A 22296-nucleotide genomic window follows, 5' to 3' on the forward strand; every position below is an offset into this window, starting at 1 on the left:
ATGAAAGCCACACAGAGGTTTTGTGTTAGTTGTTTGTAAGTTTGAACTGACAGAAGAAAGCTGGTAGTCAACAGTATTCTCTGTCAACATGAGTTACTCTAGGTAGATGGATTTGACCATCATCTTTATAATGCACCCACAGTCTCAAAGTGCAAAAAAAAATGGGATGCATACCATAAATCCTCAGTTCCACAGTTTTGCATGCTACCTATAAGGCAATGCCCAGCCCTAAATAAAAATATTTATATGAAATGAGAAATTCAAAAACATGCAAATTAGTTTACAACTCTAAAAATTAGTAGTGTTCTCTAATAACTGAAAAACACCTAATTTATGAAATAGTCATTTTATGTTAACTTAAGTCATAATTTATATTTATAAAATTCAATCAAAATATATATAACATCTACAATAAACTACCATAATTTATTTAATAGTACTGTATTTTTTCAATTAATTCAGGATTTTATTACTCACCACATTTTCAGCACAGATGACTTTATTGTCTCTCACCCTGGCAAAAACTCTTTCTTTTGCTCCTTCAATTTCAATGATACATTGAAATCCATCCTGTAACACACAGTGAAATTAAATAAAAACTATAAATATAATATTTGTGAACAAAAGTAGCTTTGTGTATTTACATTAAATACTTACTTCAGATATCCTCTATAGTTTAAAAATCTCAGTTAAAAAAAATAATCAAGCTAGTTAAGATAAAACCAGCAAATGAATATATTTATAAAATATTTTTCTTTATTTCCATTTTAATATCCATATGCATGGCAGTCTAATTCTGAAATTAATTATACAAAATTGCTTATTCAAACAAGAGTTTATTCTCCTGAGATCATGCTGAGAAGACATGTTTGTTCATAACAACCTGCTATAATATTTTTGATTATCCAAATCAAATTGCCTATTACAAATCCTGCATGTAATACTATGGGACAACAAAAGACCTATAGGTCCACCTCGGTTGTTCCATCCTATAAACTAAACTAAAACTATTAATACACAAATTTTTAAAAACCTTAAAACTAGCTCTTATTATCAAGCTGTCTCTCTAACTAAATTACACTACTGCCTCCAAAACATCCAAACACAACCCATTCCAAAGGCCAACCACTATGTTAGAAAAACAAGTGCCTTTTTTCCCTGGTCCTACTGTTCTCAATGTTAAGTATGAAAAAGGATGATGCATCAACACTATCAATTCCATTTAAAATTTTAAACACCTCAATCATATTCCCCAACTTTTCTGTTTTCAAAAGAAAACAATTTGAGAGATCTCAACCTTTCATTGGATGAAAACCCATCCATCCCATGCACCATTCTAGTAGCCCTTCTTTTGACCAAGTCCAACTATTCAATGTCTTTCCTAAGGAAAAGAACCCAAGAATTAACACAATAATCTAAATATGGTATAACCAGTAACCTATACAATGAAACTGTAACATCTTTAGACTTGTAATCTACATTTCTGTAGATACAACTTAAACTTCTATTTGCCTTACTAATAGCAATAGCACACTTCTTGGATTGCTAAAGAGACTGATAAACTATTACACCAATATCCCTTTCTTTCATGACACTGTTAAGGTTATTCCCATCCAAATTATATTTATAATTGAAATAATACATGTGGGTTATCATAATCTTCCATTTATTATAACTCATCTGCCATTTATTTGCTCAATTTGATAAATGATCTAAATTCTTTTGTAAATCAGCAACATCCTCTTCACAACTAGCAATATACAAGACTTTAATTAATATCATCTGCTAATGTAAGTAATTTATTGACTATTCCTTCATTTATGTCACTTATGTAAATCAAAATGAGCATAGGTCTTAAGATTGAACCCTGAGGTACTCCACTTGTGACATTAATCCAATTTAACAGAACTCAATTTGTAATAAACCTCTGCTTTCTTCCATTCAGCTCCTCTTCTATCCAATTTGCTAACTTTTCTTATGTCTGTAGAAATAATGTTTTTCTTACAAGCCTTTTATACAGCAATTTTTCAAATGTTTTCTTAAAATTTGAAAAGCAAAATTTCATAACCCAGATACCTCATAATTATAAGATACTATCCTTTCTTAAAATCCCTCAAGAGTCCTACCTCCATCTCGACATTTTGTTTACCTTTAATGTATTTAAAGGTGTGTGTTTTCTTACAACAAAGCCACATTGGGCTATCTACTCAGTCCACCAAGGAGAATCAAACCCCTGATTTTAGCATTGTAAATTTGTAGACGTAAAGAACTCCTTTCTGTAAATATTTACATTTTAAGCCAACATTTTCTTGTACATCCTTTATGATGTCCTAATTTCCTGTTTCACCAACTTTCTTGATCTTCTGTAATCTTATAAATATCCTGTGATATCAGTCAATTTAAATTTCTTAAATTTATGATCCTTTTCCTTCATTTTATTTCTCATACTCTTTATGAGCCAACCTAGTTTTTATACTTGTTACCCTTATCTTCTATAAGGAATACATTTGTCTTGAATACTTAAAAATGTATATTTAAACCTTTTACACATTTGATCAGTGTCTCCAAATAACTCCCAATTCACAACAGCTAGTTGCTGTCACATTCCTTCAAAAATGTTTTGTTTTTTAATTTGTACCAAAACACCATTATTCCTTATCTCCATACAGAGCAAAACACTGAACCTAATAAAGAAATGATAATTTGCACCACATGTTCTCCAGTTTCAACCATCTTAAACATTTCTATGTTTGAAGTTAACAATAAATCTAAAATAGCATGGGTTTTGGTAAGTTCCTTGACTAATTGGTAAAGAAAATCAATCTTGAATAGCTTCCAAAAAATTTTTTTCCCTCATGGTTTAGCTCTAGCATTTCCAAAACTAAATGCCTGAAATTAAAATCAAAATCACCCACAATTATGACTTCATTGACCACTAAAATCTTCATCTCATTGCAATGTTTCTCACTAATTTCATCAGTATCATTTGGTGGTCTATAACATTCCTTGTAACAGCCTTTTTGTTTTATATCTACTGAATTTTCACACTATAATATTTCATATCCTCAGCTTCAACAGAATGTAACTCACATTTTACATATAAAGCCACTTCTCCTCCTCCTCTCTGCTACTTTATACAAGTATTTCAAAGAAATCTCTGCCACTAAAATCATCTACATTTAACTATGTTTCAGTTAGTCATATTATATCAAAATCTTCCATTCCTACCAGAACTCTAAAGTCATCTATTTTATTTCTTATACTTCTAACCTCACAACAATAATAATTAAGCCTATCCTTATAACTACTTCCATACTCGTTTCCTATGCTAAATTTTTCTCTGCTTATTTTTTACATTTAATTTTTCCTGGCCCTCAGCACTGTCTTGTCCTAGTTGAAAGCTTCCCTTACAACTGAGTTAATAACCATAGAAAACAAGTTAACCCTTATCTCATTTAAATGTAAACAATCAATTCCAAAAAGCTCTCTTCTTCCACTGAATTGTTGGCACAAGTCAAATGAATCAATCTGCCAATTCTTATCTACTAACCTGAGCCTAGAATTTAGCTCCAGTTACTTACTTATAACTTCATCCACACAATTAATTCTTGGCAGTATCCCTGAATAAACTGAGTTCTGACCTTTTTCCTTATATGCCATTTAGAAATTCTTGTAATTATGTTCCTCCTCTGACTTACTTTTCCCTACATCATTAGCCCCTTCAAGCAACAAAAAATGAATCATTGCTATCCCCATTTATTATATCCTCTGTTCTGTCAGTTATATCTTCTGCTGGTGTCCCTGGGAAGCATAATTTTATTCTTTTCTTCCTATTTACTTCCATATGCCTTTTCAAGGAATCATCTGATACAGCTTTAACAAATTAAGCAAATACTTTAAATCCAGTAGGGAAGTTAGAAAGTTAGATGACAAAGCTATTAACTCTGATACTTCAATGAGTTAAGGATATCTTAAGAGCTAAATGTAATCACTCAAAGTTGGTTGTGGAATTCTGATAATAAAGATTTAAATAAGAAAATAAATTTTCATTAGAACTGGAGATAATATATGTAACTCATTATTATTAAAACTAGAGATAATATATGTAACTCATTATCATTAGAACTAGAGATAATATATAACTCATTAGAACTAGAAATATGTAACTCACTAATGGAGTCAGCAGGTTCTTCACTTCCACAACAATTTTTTTTCTCACCCCATTAGGAAGAAAAATCTCCTCATTTAAGTTGAAGCTTGGACAATGTTGACGTCCTTTAATAAGAGAATTGGCTGGGTTCTATATGAAAAGGATAAACTATAAAAACAAATGCACCAAAAACTAGGATTCACTTACTTAAAAATATAATGAAGTAAAACAAGAGGCAAAGTGTTACCATAAAACAAGCTCTGTAAAAAATACCTTCTATTTACTCTTTTTATTATGTCTCTTAATCAATGTTTTAGGTTTAATTCTCATTTATTTGGTTTTACAGAAAATTACACAATGAACCATCTCTTCTGTGAAAACTACATCCTAAATCTTAAGTGTTTAATGCTAAGCCACAGAAATATAATGTTCGAAGTCGGAAACAAACCACAAAACATTTTTTTTTTAAATCAAAAACTAATTCATACTCATTTGTTAACTGAACACTACTTTATTATTATTAATTTGACAATTGCCTCATTAAACTAGTATTCAAATGAAATGCAAAATGCATGATCTAATATGATTTAAATACATGCACCTCAGATACCTTGTGTGATTATGCAATTAATAGTAATGAAAAACTAAAGGAAAACTAAACTGATTTTTTTTACTTACCATAAAGGTAAAAAGACAAAATTACTTACAATTTATCAGATATTCATGTAAAATTTACACTACTCAATTATTAATTATTACAATTTCTCTAAACATTAAATATTTAAACATACAATGTAAAAAATTAATATAAATATTTTTTAATTTTTCTCTGAAAATTTCTCTAAACATTAAATATTTAAACCTACAATGTAAAAAATTAATATAAATATTTCTTTCCAACATGTAGGGTTTAAGCAATAGTTCAAGGACACCATGGGACCTGCTAAGTCTGGGTACCATCTAGGTCATCTTACCAACTAAACAAAACTGTAAAATGAAAATATTCAAAACCAACCATTATTCAGATACTTATGAAGTCTTCCCTTAAATTTACTGCATTAACCCTAACCATTCCTATAGTTAAAGCCTTCTCTAAAATTCACTTAACCTTTACTGCCTCCACATCTTAAGGCAACCCATTCTAATGGCCAACCATCCTGTTTGAAAAATAAAACTGTCTTAGCTGAAAATGACTCCTACTCTGCCAAAATTTATATTTATGTCTCCTAGTACTACCATTCTTACCATTATATATGAAAAGATGTATCAACTCTCTAATTAGTGTGATATACAATGAAATTATAGTATCTTTGTATTTCATTTTCAATATTTCTGTAGATAAAACAGTGACTATTTCATTTACAACAACCCTCTGCTTTCTTCCATCCATAGAATTTTCTATCCAATGAGCCAACCTCTTCCCTAGACCTACAAAGATTATTTTTAGTAAGCCTTTTATATATCACCTTATCATATGTTTTCTTAAAAGCAAGATACACCAAATCCACAACATAAAACATAAAATACTACATCTCAATAAAAAAACTTCTAAATTTTTACTCACACACTTTCTTTAAACTATAATAATATCAACATATCTATACTTTTACATTTTAACTACTTAAAAGCTTCTCAGTATTCCATGTTTTAGATGTGGGTGGCACAGGTTAGGTGGCATAGTAATAAAACACTAGCCTATAAAAACTTGAAAATAGAAAATGAGATATTTTCTTTTTTCCCCCATTTACGTTCATTTGACTGGTAGTTTTTACAAATTTTACTTATTAAAATTGTTTTTATAATTTTCATTTTATCTTTTGTGAATAAATGATATACTTCTCATTCTCATTGTTTTAGGATGAAGTAATGAAGTACAATGGTAAAAGTTTATTTTTACTTATTCTTTTAAGCTAATGAGATTCAAAGCTTGTTACTAATTTACTTAAATAATTCTAACATAAAATAAAGCCATTTTCTGACACAGTTATTGATGTATATATGTTTTCCTAAATAATTAATTTTTATGAAAACATAAATAGGTTTGTTAGGACTTTACTGCAAAACTTACACTTTCACCAATAATTACTCTTCTTGAACAAAGTGATGCATTATAGGTACACAGGTTCTGATGTATGCACCAGCTGCAAGCCCAGGAACTGGTTACACATGTTTTACACCTAAAACAGCCAGTAAACAGATTTAAGTTGTGAAAACAGTAATTTCCTCTTCTCTGATCACAACAGCTATATACATAAACTATTAAGACTAATTTATAGTGTGTGTGGGGGTGTATATGTTGGCACCACTGAAGAAAAACTCCAATAAATTCACAATAATTATTAATTACAGCAAAATTACTTAAGTCACATATACATGCTTCAACCACTAATATTATGACAACCAGGCATTATACAACTTAGTGAGACAACCAGTTAAACAGATAACATATTAAGTGATACATCACTCTTAAAATCTGGTAAATACAATTGTAAGCTAAATTTATGTAACAGTTTTTCAAAAGCAAGATCTACATTTAAATATATTTCTTTCTTTTTTTGTACTTACTGTTAAAAGTTTAGTACACTAGATAAAAGGATTGTGTCATCTTCTATCTATTGATACCTGTTTACGATAATCTACCTCTTTAAAAATCAATAAAAAAGTAATTATGAAAAGTTTAATATTTTAAATTGTGATAAGAAGGAATTCTGTGAGGGGACATAACAACTGCAAAAGATACATGAAATATTTGAAATTTCTTGTCAGTAGAACATATATCAAAAGTTCTGTTTATTAACTCTCACATTCAATCATATAAATGAAGATTTCAAGAAAATTATTCAACTGATTAAATTTTCATTACAGTTGCCTTCACCATGACACTATACAACAGAATTGTCATCAAAACTTTTCTTGAAAAACAAAAGAATTTAAAAATCATTTATTTAAATACTGAAAAGTAAGAAAGAAAATAGAGAATCCACAGATGATATATGGGTTTGAGAACAACAGTTTTTTATGGGCTTTAAGAAAGGAAGATATACATTGGAATTGAGGTGAATAAACTACATCAAACATCTTAAAGAATATTCTCTTTAGGTATTTTATGCCAAATATAATTAAAAAAACAAAGTTAAAAGGTAATAATTTAAAACTTTGATCAGCTTTAAAAGCTTTCTTAGTTTTTCATAATAATAACAATAATTAGGATCTTCACTTAACTTAAAAATCACCTGTTAATTAGTTATTAATATCTTCATTATAATGACTTTTACTAACCTTAACTATTTGGTTACAATAGGTAAAACAATATTTTTTATTGTTTCTAACGATGATCCCAAATTTTACTTTTATTAATTTTTACTGTCAGTGTAATTAATGTTTTGTGATGAAATTTGTTTCCAAACGAGTTTAATTTTAACTAAAATTATTTGCAACATTAGAAATATTTTTAATTGAATAAAAATTTAAACCTTTTTCTAATTATCCAGTAAACTGATAAATTTGCAACTTTTGGAGGAAGAACTAATTTCTCCTTTTCATACAATAAACTGTAAACGAATTTGTGATTTAAATAAAGTCTCAGTTTTTTCTTCTTTTCTTCTGCTTACTTGCAGAATTGTCATTTCACTACAAAATAAAATACCAGCTTTTATTTTCTAAATATGTTATAACATTCAAAGTGATATACTAGTAAAAAAATTATAAACTTCTATTTCATTTTTTGAATAGTTTTTCATGTTTTTGTTTTATTAGATTCCTATGAATAGATAACTCATTCTTATAAGTAATAGATCTTAAAGTTTTTAAAACTATATTTCCTTTTACAGACACACATTTCAGAATTACACAAACACTTACAAATATAAAACAAAACAAAAAAGGCAATTAAGGTCCAACATTTTTCTGAAAAAGAAATGTGTTTAATAAAATAAACATTAAAAAATCTAAAATTATAATAATGAATCTAATTGACATATAAAATGTTTTCTCAAACACAAGTCCTGTTGTCTCATTAATTATCTCATATTTTGCCTGATGATGACCAAAATACAGATGGCTGAAACACATAGCATATCCAACTTTGAGTTTTTGCTGTAATAAATTATTATAACCTAATTGAATGTCTATTTCATCTTCAACTGAAGAAACCAAAAGTAAGAATTAAGTATATTCAAAAGTCAATATTCTGTTACATGTTCACTGTTATTTAACCAATTTTTCTATTGCCTTTTCTTATATAATAAAAACTTATAAAATTTTCCTAAGTCCTTTAATAATACTTGTTTATTTATGTAATGTTATCTCTTTAAAAAAAAAAACAGTAACAAAATGTTTTCTTTTCAATACTAGTTTCTCAATTATTTTATGAACTGATTATTTCTGTACCTTTTGATAAAATATATCATGTCAAATATTCTAAGACTCAGATATTATTCAGTTTATTCAGTAGAAACGTGTTTTGGGCATAGAAATTATTTATTATTTCATTAATCATACAGTCATTTATCCTCTGCTGGAGTTATTTCAAGTCACAGATTATTAGCTCAGACAACAGAAATAACAGAAGTACAGCCATAAGAAGCTCATGGCTTTCAAACTATGACAATTACTTCTGTAACAACACAACATCTTATAAACGTAAATATAAGACTGTCTGAAGAAAATGTATAAATATATGGTAGAGACTAAATATGTTAGCCCTTTTCCTATTTTTGGTCATTTAATGGATTTTTATGGATATAGTTATTTGACTACTTATGAAAGATATGACTGAAACATATCCTTCTGACATCATTGAAAGAGAATGATGTAAAGAATTACAGCAGATAAAAATCACAGGTTTACATTTTCTCTTGAGTGAAGTAACTTAATCTATCACTTACATGTGCTTTCAGAATCACGTGTGATGATCATATGAAGTTCTCATATTGAACCAAAACAACCAATTACTATTACCACCTTCACAAGTATCAGATGTATACAAATATAATACACAGGAGCTTTAGCATTATGCTCTGTGAATCACATGTGATGCACAGAACTGGAATAGTAGTAAAAAGAAACTAAAACCTCATGTCATATATTAACACCACAAGTAGATTTATAATAATGTTGACTCGTATATTTTATCCATACTTTGCATAAACTATTTGCTTTCTGCTTGTTTTAAGCTATTTACGAATCACTTTTTTCTTGATGCTTTTAATCTATTTACAATAAATCATCACTAATTTTGTCGACTTTTTAATGTAATTAAATAATATACAAAAACTACCGATTTTTGTATCATCATAATTAGTAGTTTCATTACTGTCTTTCAAATATCACTTGGAAGAGTTTGTTTGCTTGTAATTAAGCACAAAGCTATACAAAGGGTTATCTGTGCTCTGCCCACCGCGAGTATCGAAACCCGGATTTTAGTGGTCTGAGTCCGCAGACATACTGCTGTACGACAAGGGGGCGCTAGGAGGAAAAATAGCAAAGAACAATGTGGTCTTTATTCACACTAATACACTTACGTTTTATGTACTCCACAATCGTAGAAGGCAAATGGTCGGCTGATAAAGTCGGTGTCAGTTTCACTCGATCTAACAGCCAGATTTACTATAACATGATCTAAAAATAATAAAAAAGCAGGTTTTTTATAAACTCCATTTAGAACTTTAAAATGATTTAACGCCATTTTTGTTTGAAAAGCGCAAAAAACATTAACAAATGATTTCGTTTTTCTCGAAGCGAACCATGGTATGTGCCCCCCATTAGAAAAGTTTCGCACGCAGACAAAGCTCAACATTCACTTTAGAAATGACAGGAGAATAGACATAAATAATATTGATGCAAAATTTTATTTCTCGGACAGGATGTTATACACTAAACTGATAGGAACTAATCACACTATCATTCACATTTCAAAATGTGACTTAAAAATTTTAAGAAATGTAGATTCATCTCGCTATTATTGAGCGGCTTTTAGCATGATTGAAATGCTCAACAATTACTTTGCGCAGTGAGCGATATAAATAGAAAATGAAAACGTACATGCGTTCAAGATTTGACAGTGGAATGAATATCAAAAGCGTGCTTCAAAATTCCGCACTACACACCCTTTATAGCATTCTAATATGATATTGTTACATCTAGCAAGTAAATTATTTTAATATATATCGTCTACGTGATATTCTAATATCGGATTTAAAATAAAAAACATCAAGAACTAAGTATCTAATCTGATCTCAATTGAGTTGCTCCGAGTCTCATAAAACTTAAAGATGTATATAAATACTGCAGGTAGAGCACTAAAGCTAATAAAAATAAATACTCCTACCTCTTCCTTTCGGGATAGCTGGTCGACTGACAAAAAGCGGTGTTCGACAAGCTAGACCATCCTCTGTCACACGAGCTGGAATTGGATTATCATCACCAAAAACACACAAGTAATGAGCGCCATATGGTAGTTGAGGCAGTTGGTTGATTATCAGTTGCACCTATCAAAGTGCATATGCCAATACTTTACTGAAACGTTTCCACAATACCTCAAGTTGATATTTAGAAGTCCAATTCCGTACTTAACACAAAATGTAAATTATTGTATTACACATGTAAAGTTTTTTTTTTTTTTGATATTACAGCATCTCTTAATGTTCAACATCAGAATGACACACCAGATAGTAACTTGGACTTCTATCGCATTTAAAATAAACACGTTTTTCTTTTACATTTAGAATTTTAGCTTTGTTAATGATAGGTTGGCAAACAACGATTTAGAAGCATGAGAAGGTTTTATTGATGGTGGAACAAACTAAATGTTTCGACAGAACACTGGTCTGTTTTCTTCAGATATATTATGCTCATTAAACAGTGAAATAAAATTCTTGAAAATACGAAGGCGCTATTCAACCAACTAAAATTTAAAATCTATAACATTTCTATCCGGGACTTGTCAACATGTAGAGTTTCACTGAGTTGTGTTTACATGATATTAACATCTGGAATTCCACATGTAAAAAAAATTAGTGTTATGTTTACACGCTCTTACATCCGGGAATTCGCATGTGAAAAGTTTGTGTTATTTTTACATGTTCTTAGATCCGGGAGTTGTCAATGTATAGAGTTTCACCGAGTTGTGTTTACATTCCAGAATTCTTGACGTAATGAGTTTCGGTGTGCTATGCGCGCGCACCCACACATACTTTTACAGTATCGAAAACAGTGGTTAAACTTTTTCATCGTCTTATCCTCCGAGACTCTCCAGGGTATTATCGTGACCCATATAATAATTTTTGTAATGGTGAGCTTTTCGTAAAGGTAGAATGAAACAAAACTATATAAAGATCCTAATTTATTGAAAATGTTACAAATAAATGACCTTGAGAAATGCTACAAGTGCTAATCAAATACAAAATCCATGGAATTACTGAACATCATACAAAACCTACTTATTCACTCAGTATGAGGGTTGATATAATGTATATATATATATATATATATATGAGAAAATATACTAAATACGATGGAAACTTTGATATTTAAATTTTAAGTTCGATGTATTAATATTATATAGTTAAAAATTTAGGCAATTCAAAACGTTGTAATATATGAAAATTTTTACTCAAAATTAGACAGGTGGTTACGCAACAAGAATCTCGACGCGGTTCAACTGCCGCACTTCAATGTGTTTCTCATTGGTGGGCAGTTGCATGCAGCTGCCACAAAAACTACAAACTGCTCCGTGATCCCGAGAAATTTCAAACGACCCCCAGGTTAAGAACCACTGATCTAGAAGATCTCGAAATAATGAGTTTTATTGTGTTATATGTTTGCCAAAAGGAAACTTAAGACTCTAAACTTACAAAAGTTGCGACGCAAACTAAACATTTTCAAACTTTTTCGACTTTTAAATTTTATGCAAAAATGTATTATCACATCATCTTTCTCGTCTTAAAATTCTTGTTAAAATTAAACCTTAAGAATTGTGCTAAAATATGAAATGTCAAGTCCAATAAAGTTCTTTCTTTTGCCCTGTTTTATAGTGTCGGGTTTTGGCATTTTTTCAAGTTTTTGTTTAACGTCTTCAGTTCGTGTGTTTGCATTTCCCCAACTTCCACGACAGGGTTATCGTTATTGTATGATAGGATAGCTCGATCTTGTGAGTAAAACAAGATTACCATATATGTATTTTCAATTTTAGAAGCCTTGAGGCAAGTTTCAAGCTGTGGATTTTAAAGCCTTTTATGTACATCCGTGTCTTAAGTTCCCGCTTCACGCAGGCAAGGCATCACATATTAGAGTAGTGCTTACGCAAACGTTTTCCATCCGTTCATTTTCCGCCGTCACCGTGAATGTTGATCTGGGTCCACAAATCGAATTTCACGGGTGTCCTATCACTGGATAACGTAATTGAGGTGGAGCTTTCATATTTTCATTTTGATCATAATCTGATTATATTACCTCCTCCCGACGCGGGTATTGGAATTAAGAATGTGTAGCGTTCTGAGAATATATAATATAGGTGTTGAAATACATACAGAGGTCCATGTCTGCCTGAAGTTAACACTAACTTGCTTGCTCGGGCAAACTTTTTTTTTAAACTGTCGAATATGAAAAAGTGACATGTCAAGAAAATACCTTGACATCTTGGGTTATAAGAATACTTCCATTTCCTTTTTATCTTAAATAACAAGCTCGAGTTGCATTTGTGTTGTGCAAAAATGCAATGAAATTGTTGTAAGCATTTTTAAAACTTTAAATTAGAAACGTTATATAGCGACTTAATTATCGTTTTAAAATGAATTAATAAGGGAGAAACAGTAATAGAATGAATACCAGCGATGAGAGTTAAACACGCTTTACCTAGTAACGAGATAATTCTCAAACCGACGAGTTCTGTACACGTAATTTCAGGTGTTCTTTGTGAAGCAATTCTTGATATAATTCAAATACATAAACAGCTAGAAAAGTTTCCACCATAAAAGGTTAAAGTAATATTTATGTAATGAAACATTTACATGTATGTTCTTAACATCATTAAACGTTTTGTGGATTTATTATCTCTTTCATTCTTAGCATCACTGTTCAGTGATTTGTAAAACTGTCGTTTTTTCACTACCATGAAGTTTGTAAAGCTGATTTCTTATTTCTGTTCATTCTTTGCTCAGGTATATTGCGATTTTACCAAAGTACCTGAAATGTCAATAAACTGCCTTATTTTACTTTCTAGTACTTTTAACGTTTTTTTGTTTTTTAATTTGTTTTGAAAATACCTCGAAAAATGTACGGAAGAAAAATTTCATGAGATTTGGTAGATAATGAAACACAGAAGTGATACTTGAACACAAATCACAATTCACTATTATTATTACTGCCACAAATAAAATGTGCATGATTACCTAGTCACGTCTCTGTGCTAAGAGAAGTACTATTAGTGTACATTGATAAAAACTTGACATTACATTTTTGTTGCATACCGCAATATATATACTGTAACATGCAACTGATACTTTTGGTCTTTTTTATATATTTTACTTGTAGTTTATAAACTAATACTATAATTAGGAGGGCTATCTCTAGGTCTCGGATTAAGTTGCAAATATCTATGCTGTCTTTAAGTCTTTTAAAACTTGCCTTCATTTCAATAATGAAAAGTTATATACAACGATAAGGTATACTACCTTAAAAAAAATGAAAATAAATTTGTGCTACTTCCAGTTCTCTGCAACTCATATAGTTACGTTTACATTATTTTGTGAATAAATATTTGCTTCCTTCAAATGTCATAATTTTTTACTTATTTAAATATCTAGTTACTTCAAATTTACTACAAGAATATTAATTTATCAAATATCCAACAGATGTCACAGCATACAGAATAAAATGTTTAGTAAAGATTTAATATTTTATCGTACTTTGTAAGCCAAAGTAGGTAATATTCTGCATATAAATAAATATTCAGATGATAAATGGCCAAGCTTCAACAAAGCAAAGAAAGTACTCAGTTTTTGTTTCCACCAAGCTTTGTAACTGCATGAAACAGCTCTTATCAAGTGGTATGTATTACGTAAAATGTATTCTTTTCGTTTGTTTTTAATTTATATTGCAAAAGATACTTCTCACATCTCTCTCCTTGTTAGTTAACATTACACTAACTAGTAAAATATTTCCTTAACGTTTTTGCAAAAATATCATTTGTAATAGTTATTGAAATCCTTTTTAAAATAAGATATTCAAGCTGATATAAATATTTCAGAAAAACAACTTTTTAATATGTTGTTCTACTGGTAATTAACAATAAATTATTTGTACATAAAACTTACCGCTGAAGAACTGTTGTAAGGAATTTGATTTGGTCGAACAGACTGGAAGTCAATACATTGTTGCGTTTCAAGTGATAACCACCTGGGGGAGCTGCGTTCTGTAAATGACCACGTGGCATTTTGGCATGCAGCTTTAATAGTGCACCTAATACGTTAGATTGAAATATTAGACATTTGTATAGGAAGAAAGACCAAGAATGTACAGATATTAGATTATAAATCAAAGTTTTCACATACAAACACGACTGTATATATTAAACCATTTTCATACAAATAAACAGAACATAAAACATTATATTAAAATAACTTTTATTATTTCCACGTCACAAAAGCCCATAAATTGTATCATAATTATGGGTCACAAGAAGAGATGAAAGATAGCAGAAGAAAAGTTGTTTCTATAAATACTAATATATAATGAGGTTTTTTTATCTCTGCAACTTATTTCCTATTTAGTTCCGCTACAAGGAAAATATTTCCCATTTTACTCTCTATTTGTTTGAGATTTTTGTTTTTTTAATAAAGCTGTGTAAGGGCTGCTAGCACAAAGCCTTCCACAATTTAAACTGATAAGACGAAAGGTAACTAATCAACAGTACCCACCAATAAATTTGCCTGAATAGTAGAATTTGATCCTCACTCTTACAGCGCATCCACAGCTCCAAATTACTTATGTTTTCCAGCAAAAGTATGGAACAATGAATCCTAGAATTCACAATCCGAGCTCGCTACCATTACACTGCACTTGGTACTTAGTATTCCAAATAGCCTGTAGTCTGGTGGCTGGTGCTGTGGACATGGAGTTTAAAGGTTGTAAGTTTAAGGATTGTTTGTAACATACTGTTGTACCTTGGAGTGAAAAACTTTACCCCAATCGTTTCAGTCCATCCAGCAGCATAATGGGTACTAACGGGTAGCTTTCTGTTAACCTGCAACGGATTGGCATACCTCCAGAAAAAGCGTTTCATCATTCTCACCTGCTTGTGCTACAGAAGTACGTATGTAACCTTCATACACGAAAAGGATTAACCTACATGTTTCGTGATTGTTTTAAAATTATTGAATGATATAAAATTCCACTTAAAGGAATCCTGGACTGAAAAACTAAAAACTTCTCAATTTAATATATATTGTATAACTTGTAAGTTGAGATACAGTACGCTACGTCTATATTTTGCTATACACACAACAGTATTAATTTGTCTGAAGATTACCTTTGCAAAATATAAAAATCACAAAATATAGTGGGCCTCACGACTAGCAGTTTGTTTATGAACAGAACAGATACAAGACAAACATGATGTTTCAAACTGCTAAACCCACACTGTTTAAGCTCACAGTATTGAATTCTTTGAAGATAAATATTAAGAGAAATTAGAGAGAATAAGAAGTTGAATTTTTCAAACATCAGGTGTCGTACGTTCAAGAGTTTAACGTCATTTGTCCTAACGGTGTTTATGAACCCTTTTCTAGACGTTACCGGATTCACAATAGTAATGGTATTTGCTAGTCCGTAATGACGAGAAAATCCACTTGTAGAGAAAAATATATATCTAAAAATGGCTGGTTTGGGTTGAGAAAATTTTTATGTAGAGGAGCGAACAACGTTTCGACCTTCTTCGGTTCACAAAACCTGACGATGATCGAAGAAGGTCGAAACGTTGTTCGCTCCTCTACATAAAAATTTTCTCAACCCAAATCAGCCGTTTTTACATATAGGTATTTGCTAGTGTCTCAAACGCATGTGTACGTGTGTGTGTGTGTGTGTGTGCTGTGCTTGCGAGTGCGCGAGAAAAATATGTCGAAGGTCGAAGAAACTTTGACACTTACCTTCGTTCTAAGGAACACCAGCCACAGTACGGGTTCTTTTTCTGTAGACATTCTGCACAACTTCTGAACTGTTCACATCTCTGTAGGTTTACTTTACTAACCTACAATGATGATGTCAATAATAAACTATTAACATTACAGAACGAAAACATTAACCAAGCCTACTCAAGTTGCTGTAAGCCATCAAAACCTACCCAAATTGTTGTTTGTCCAACGATATTGCAATTTTAACCCTCTAGTATTTAAAATACATTTTTTAATCTTTACATGCCATATTTTTCATAATAACTGCTTAGCTTATCAATCTCCCTAACTTAACTTGCATGCACAATATTTTTCTAACATTCGAATAGTTTTACTGGATAATAAAACAAACAAACGAGGTGTGATTACACATCGCCACAAAAAGGAAAAGCTTTTAAGTTGAGTTACTTTAAGAATTAGAAAGCAGCCAGGCTAGAAAAGCTGATTAGAACAGCTTTGTTTCTGCAAAGACAAAAAAAACCCTCTAATCAACGATAAAACATGTATTACCATAGATCTTAATTGAGGATGGTGAAAAAAGATGGAAGAGAAAGTGACAATTTAAAGGATTTGGAATAAGAAAATGTCTTTGCATGCAAAGTTCATGATTGGGCTGTTAAAAACACACATACGCATTGAGGCCGTTACTGTACTATCGCATTACTTTGCATATTAACAAGCGAATCATCGTCCTCTCCCATTTACACAACACAGCCGGTCTATCCTTTTTATCTGTAGTGTTTATATAAGCATTAACAGAACTAACCGAATCACTCAATCCTGTTCTATTATATCTCCGAGGAAAAAAGTAAAGAGAGGGAGAAAAACAACCATTACTACGCATCAGTAATAGTCGTATTGAGTTGACAACATTTCTAAAGTAACATTTGGTTGAGACATTTTGTAAATATTCTGTTCTTTATATAAAACGATAATTAGAATGGTGAGTTGACGCAGAACGAAATATAATTAGTAATAGCTTTTTTCGAGAAATGGAAAAAAAATAGTATTAACATAATTCATATATAATATAATACTATATGAATGTCGAACTTAAGAGTATTTTCGATATAATTTATCACTATAAAAAAAGGGAATGGACTATGGACTGGTTAACTACAAACTACAAACAAACTGTCGGCGTTATTTTTTTGTTCCACGATTTCATTACATTACAAAAATAAACACAGAAGTGTGTGCGTTTAGCTTAATCTTGTGAAAGAACGAACACCCACAAAGCAAATTTCTTCGTGTTTTTTTTTAATTTTTAAACGCAAATCTGCTACACAGTGGGTTATCTTCACTTTGCTCACTGTGGTTATAGTATCCAGTTATTTATGGCTATAAGATTAAACGCTTATCGTTCAGCCACTATAGGTCATCTTTAGAGTTAAAAAGCATCTTAAACTATTCTTCACAAAATTTCAATTCGTTTCAATCTTCGGTAACAGCAACGTAGGTAACCAGATATCATTGATATATTAAGTAATAGCTTAAATATACCTTAGTAAACATTTTATGTTTGTATATATTCGAGACACTAATTCAAAATAATTGTACTTTGTTACCATGTAACAGTGGAATAGAATTAATAAATTAATTTCTTTTAAAATATATAGTTTTCTAAATATATTCAGTTTGTACAAACCGTATAGGGGGATGCCACGTATAAAAACCTTTTATCTGAGTCCAGGTATGGACTAGGAATTATAGGATTGCCTTCATCCACTATTATCTCTTCAAATTCTTCGGCTTTAGTAGAGCTACTGATGAGAAACTGCAATAAAATACACACTACCATTTATATGTGAAACTATATATGTAATGTCAAAGAATCCTAAGCGGAATGAAACCATGAACAAAAGTTACCTGAGTTAACAAAATGTTAAAGCATTCAAAAATACAATTTAAAAACTTCCTTGGCTCACTTTTTTAAGACTTCCATCGCTAGTCCCTGCAAAAGCTACGGTGTGCTGACCAGTCGTGGCGACTGCTACCGATGTCAAGGTCGTATTAGAGAATACTACTGCTGCAGGCTGTTGGATGGGCAAGGAACCGTTCAACTTGATGGTCTCATTACAAAAGTTTAGAATATTTCCTGCTTTCTGAAATCGTGCAATGTGATCGTTACAACACAACAAAATATTAATAGTAATGACTTTAGTCACTAACATTTTATACTAAAGACAAAACGTTGGTCATCACTTGAACACGTACAATACTCAAATCCAACTGGGTGATTGTTTTGCATAAAATAAACCATGTTCAAGTTTCCAAGGTCTACCATATCAGTGCTTAATTACGACAGCACTAATATCGTAATCCTATGTGAGAAAAAGCTTTAACATTTAAATATTTCTAAATAATAACATAAACATTAATTTGTTAAAAATTAGTCATCTTAATTAATAGTTTGTCGCTTTCGAAAAAATCCAATATAATTTCAAATTACCGTTTAATAATTTCAAAAATATATATGGTTCTACCTTGAAAAACAGTGTTCATCAACTGCCAACAACACAATCAACTTGACCAGTTAGTTCAAATAAATCAAATTAACAAAAAGTATTAATATTAAACAAATGACACTAAAATGAAATAAATAATTGATGTTAATAAAAATTATAAACGTAACTCTGAAGTGTAATGACTGAAAAAAACACATATACAAATTACAGTTCATCAACTTAATTCACACTGATACGATTATTGTTCAATCAACTGATGACAAATAGCGCCTTGACCACTACTATATTTGTTGTACCGTGCCCCCAGTGGCTCAGCGGTATGCCTGTGGACGTACAACGCTAAAAACCGGGTTTCGATACCCGTGGTGGGCAGAGCACAGATAGCCCATTGTATAGCTTCGTGCTTAATTCAAAAACTTGTTGTACCGCAACCACCCTGACGAGTCCGGTATGGGACTAAAGCAGTGGATATAGTGAATATAGTGTAATTGCCATATTAATTTTTTTCACATATTACCTCCAGAATATTAACGCTATATGACGTAACAATAACAGACTCTTAATTATAAGCGAAACACTTATGTTGGGCATTATTGACGCCTCCAAGCAACAGTTTCTAGAACTATAGTATGCATTTACCGCTTCTAAAGAGATTCAGCCCGGCATTGCCAGGTGGCTAAGGCACTCGACTCGTAATCCAAGGGTCGCGGGTTCAAATTCCCGTCACACCAAACATGATCGCCCTTTCAGCAATGGGGGTATTATTATGTTACGGTCAATCACTCACGGCTGAAAGGGCGAGTATATTTGGTGTGACAGGGATTCGATCCTGCAACCCTCAGATTGCGAGTCGGGCGCCCTAACCACGTGGTCACTTCGGGCCCAGGTCGGCTGTATGACCAAGATTTCAAACGTTAAAATATGGTGTGCTGAGCGCAAATAACTCATTTGTTATTTGAGTGCTTAAAAACAAACAAATAATAGTAGCTAATAAGACTGTTGTAGCTATTTAGTATGTTGAGAAACATTTACAGCAATAAAGGATAAAATAACTTACGCCTGCCTCCGGACATTGGTTGATACTTCCAGCAATATAGTCCATATTTCTAGTGAGTACACTACCATTGTAACAGAGGTGAATGTTTTCTGTAAAGCGCTGCTCGATCTCGGCCAATGAATACACACACAGGGCGGACTTATGAGATGGCTTCGATGTATGATCCTTACTAACTGCAAAAACACCAAGAAAAAGATCAGCTCCGGGTCGAATTCGAAGCAGTGACGATACATCAGAGCCTGCTGGACCCACTGTGGCATCTTGAAGCAAATTAAAGTCCGTCCCATCCGGTGCAATGCACTGTAACGTAACTTCTGTATAGGTGTTATATCCTGCGTCGGATGCACACACTCGTGCCAGTCTGGTCACATATCCCCACTCCTCTAAAGCCCTTAAATGAGATTTCCTTTGTACTGTGGCAAAATAGATGAAACCATTAGAGTGGAAACCATAAATGTAGTTGACCAAATAATAGTCTCGCAAATGAAAGCTAATGTCTACCCTAGCGATGGTGGAGAAGGATTTCTCGATGATCCCAAACAGACGGCCACTATCCTCCTCGAGGCTTCTGCTTGTGATAGCAGGAACCATGTCCCTGTACGGCCCCAAACGGCTGTTGGTTGTCGCCACATACAAGACTCTGGATGGGTAACCAAAGTACTGTGCAGGCCCTATGAAAGCGTATGTAGAAGAGTTCTCGTCATTCGCAGCTACTGGAACAGAAACCAAATCTTCAACATTGCCAATGTTTTCAAGTTGGTGACGTCGGCAGGCTCCTTGATGTACACTACCACAGGCAATTAGCTTCCCCGTGTTTCTATCGACTACTAGAACTTTATTGACATTCGTGGTGTAGGACTTTTTCTGGTGAAGGCATTCGGTAGGAGAACATTGTATGCTGTCTTCTACTGGACCTGTTTCGACCTCTTTCTCTAATTGCAGTGAGCTGTCGAACTGATACAGCCAATTCGTAGCGCCGACATACACCCTACCGGAGTCCTCATCCACTACCACGCGTGTAAAATTTATACTTTCGTTGAAAGTTGTATACGATGCCACTATAGGAGGGTCGTCGTTCGCGAGCACGTGGCACAGTAACGTAACCCATGTCAATGTTAGACTTTGACAGAAGTATATCCAGACATGGCACCTGGTCCTACGCACATGCTGACGAAGAAAACTTGTTCCAAACCACATTCTAGATCCACTCGTCTACAGAAAGCATCTCACGGCAACTGATAACAACAATTTCACATTCTTGCCTCTAGATGTTACCACCTTCATGCAATGTTTCGTTCGATACCTGAAAGACATTTAAGAAACAGTGTTCATTTTTATGAAGTTTTTTCTTAAGTTAAAAGGAATTATGAAATTTTCTATAATAAAGTCATTAAAATAATAAATAAACCCTAAACGTTTGGTCGCCTCGGAGAAGAAATACCACTTTCTTAGTTTATCTTACTTCAACAAACGACATACTAAGATACTTAATCTTGCTGGCGTGTTGTTTTCTAGTTTGATATATAAAAGCCTTTCTTAACATTATTGAAAGATGTGACAGTGTTAATGAAAATAAATGCTCTCTGTCAAATATTATTATACCGACACACCACTCGTGTAATACTGTCAAAGTTTCAAAATGCTAAAGTTATATTCAACACTAGCTTTGCATATTTATTTATTGCAATTTCTTTGAGGTCCTTGCGTACCATGAAAGATTAATATCGAAGCCAAGAATCACATGTTATAACAATCACTTTTTCATCTTTCTTTCTTTTAAAGACGATATGTATGTTTTGATTGTTTGTTTTGAATTTCGCGCAAAGCTATCTGCGCTACCCGTCCATAATTTAGCAGTGTAAGACTAGAGGGAAGGCAGCTAGTAATCACCACCCACCGCCAACTCTTGGGCTACTCTTTTACCAACGAATATTGGGATTGGTTGGTTGGTTGGTTGGTTTAGTGTTTTACGGCATAAAGCAGGAAGCATGTTTGGTGCGACCGGGATTCGAACCCGCGACCAGAGTAAGTTTTGCAATCCTCAAGGCAGCATGGACAAGGAGGAGTTCAAACTTGACAAAATGCTACCGAAACTACACGGAACATCAACCAGGTATTCAGCCATGGATTTGTTATTGTACGTATAGTTCAGCGTTAGTTCCAAAAGTTTTGACATGGAGATGAAAGTCTTGAAGACAATGAAGGTCATGGAAGGAAGCCATCCTAAGATACAGATTAAGGGAAGAAGTTGAAACAGACCCTCGCACAATAGTATGTGAACTTGCAGAAAAGCTAGACACAATCAAATCAAGCATTGCCAATCATTTGAGTACGATTGGAGAGACAAAAAGTTGGATAAGTGGGTTCCGTATGAGCTGACTGAAGATCAACAAAATCGACGTTATGAGACCTGTCAAGAATGACGCTCCAAAAATTGAACAAATTGGAAATCAA

The 22296-nt window shown here is 32.2% G+C and overlaps 1 protein-coding gene across 8 annotated transcripts in view; it reads right to left on the reverse strand.

Annotated features, from left to right (window-relative positions):
• LOC143239881 (plexin-B-like) overlaps nucleotides 1-22296 on the reverse strand; it is a 172414-nt gene that overhangs the window by 35994 nt on the left and 114124 nt on the right. For all 8 annotated transcript variants that reach the window (XM_076481492.1, XM_076481495.1, XM_076481491.1 and 5 more), the window contains 10 exons: nucleotides 19843-21145; nucleotides 18246-18422; nucleotides 17966-18094; nucleotides 16294-16394; nucleotides 14464-14608; nucleotides 10479-10638; nucleotides 9673-9769; nucleotides 6219-6327; nucleotides 4172-4300; nucleotides 478-570 (listed from right to left, as the gene is read on the reverse strand). In XM_076481492.1, the coding sequence (XP_076337607.1) occupies nucleotides 478-570; nucleotides 4172-4300; nucleotides 6219-6327; nucleotides 9673-9769; nucleotides 10479-10638; nucleotides 14464-14608; nucleotides 16294-16394; nucleotides 17966-18094; nucleotides 18246-18422; nucleotides 19843-21039 (2337 nt within the window). In that variant the 5' untranslated portion in view covers nucleotides 21040-21145. The remainder of the gene's footprint in view (nucleotides 1-477; nucleotides 571-4171; nucleotides 4301-6218; nucleotides 6328-9672; nucleotides 9770-10478; nucleotides 10639-14463; nucleotides 14609-16293; nucleotides 16395-17965; nucleotides 18095-18245; nucleotides 18423-19842; nucleotides 21146-22296) is intronic.

The sequence above is a fragment of the Tachypleus tridentatus genome, chromosome 13 (assembly GCF_004210375.1).
Source record: "Tachypleus tridentatus isolate NWPU-2018 chromosome 13, ASM421037v1, whole genome shotgun sequence".
Lineage (NCBI taxonomy): Eukaryota > Metazoa > Arthropoda > Merostomata > Xiphosura > Limulidae > Tachypleus > Tachypleus tridentatus.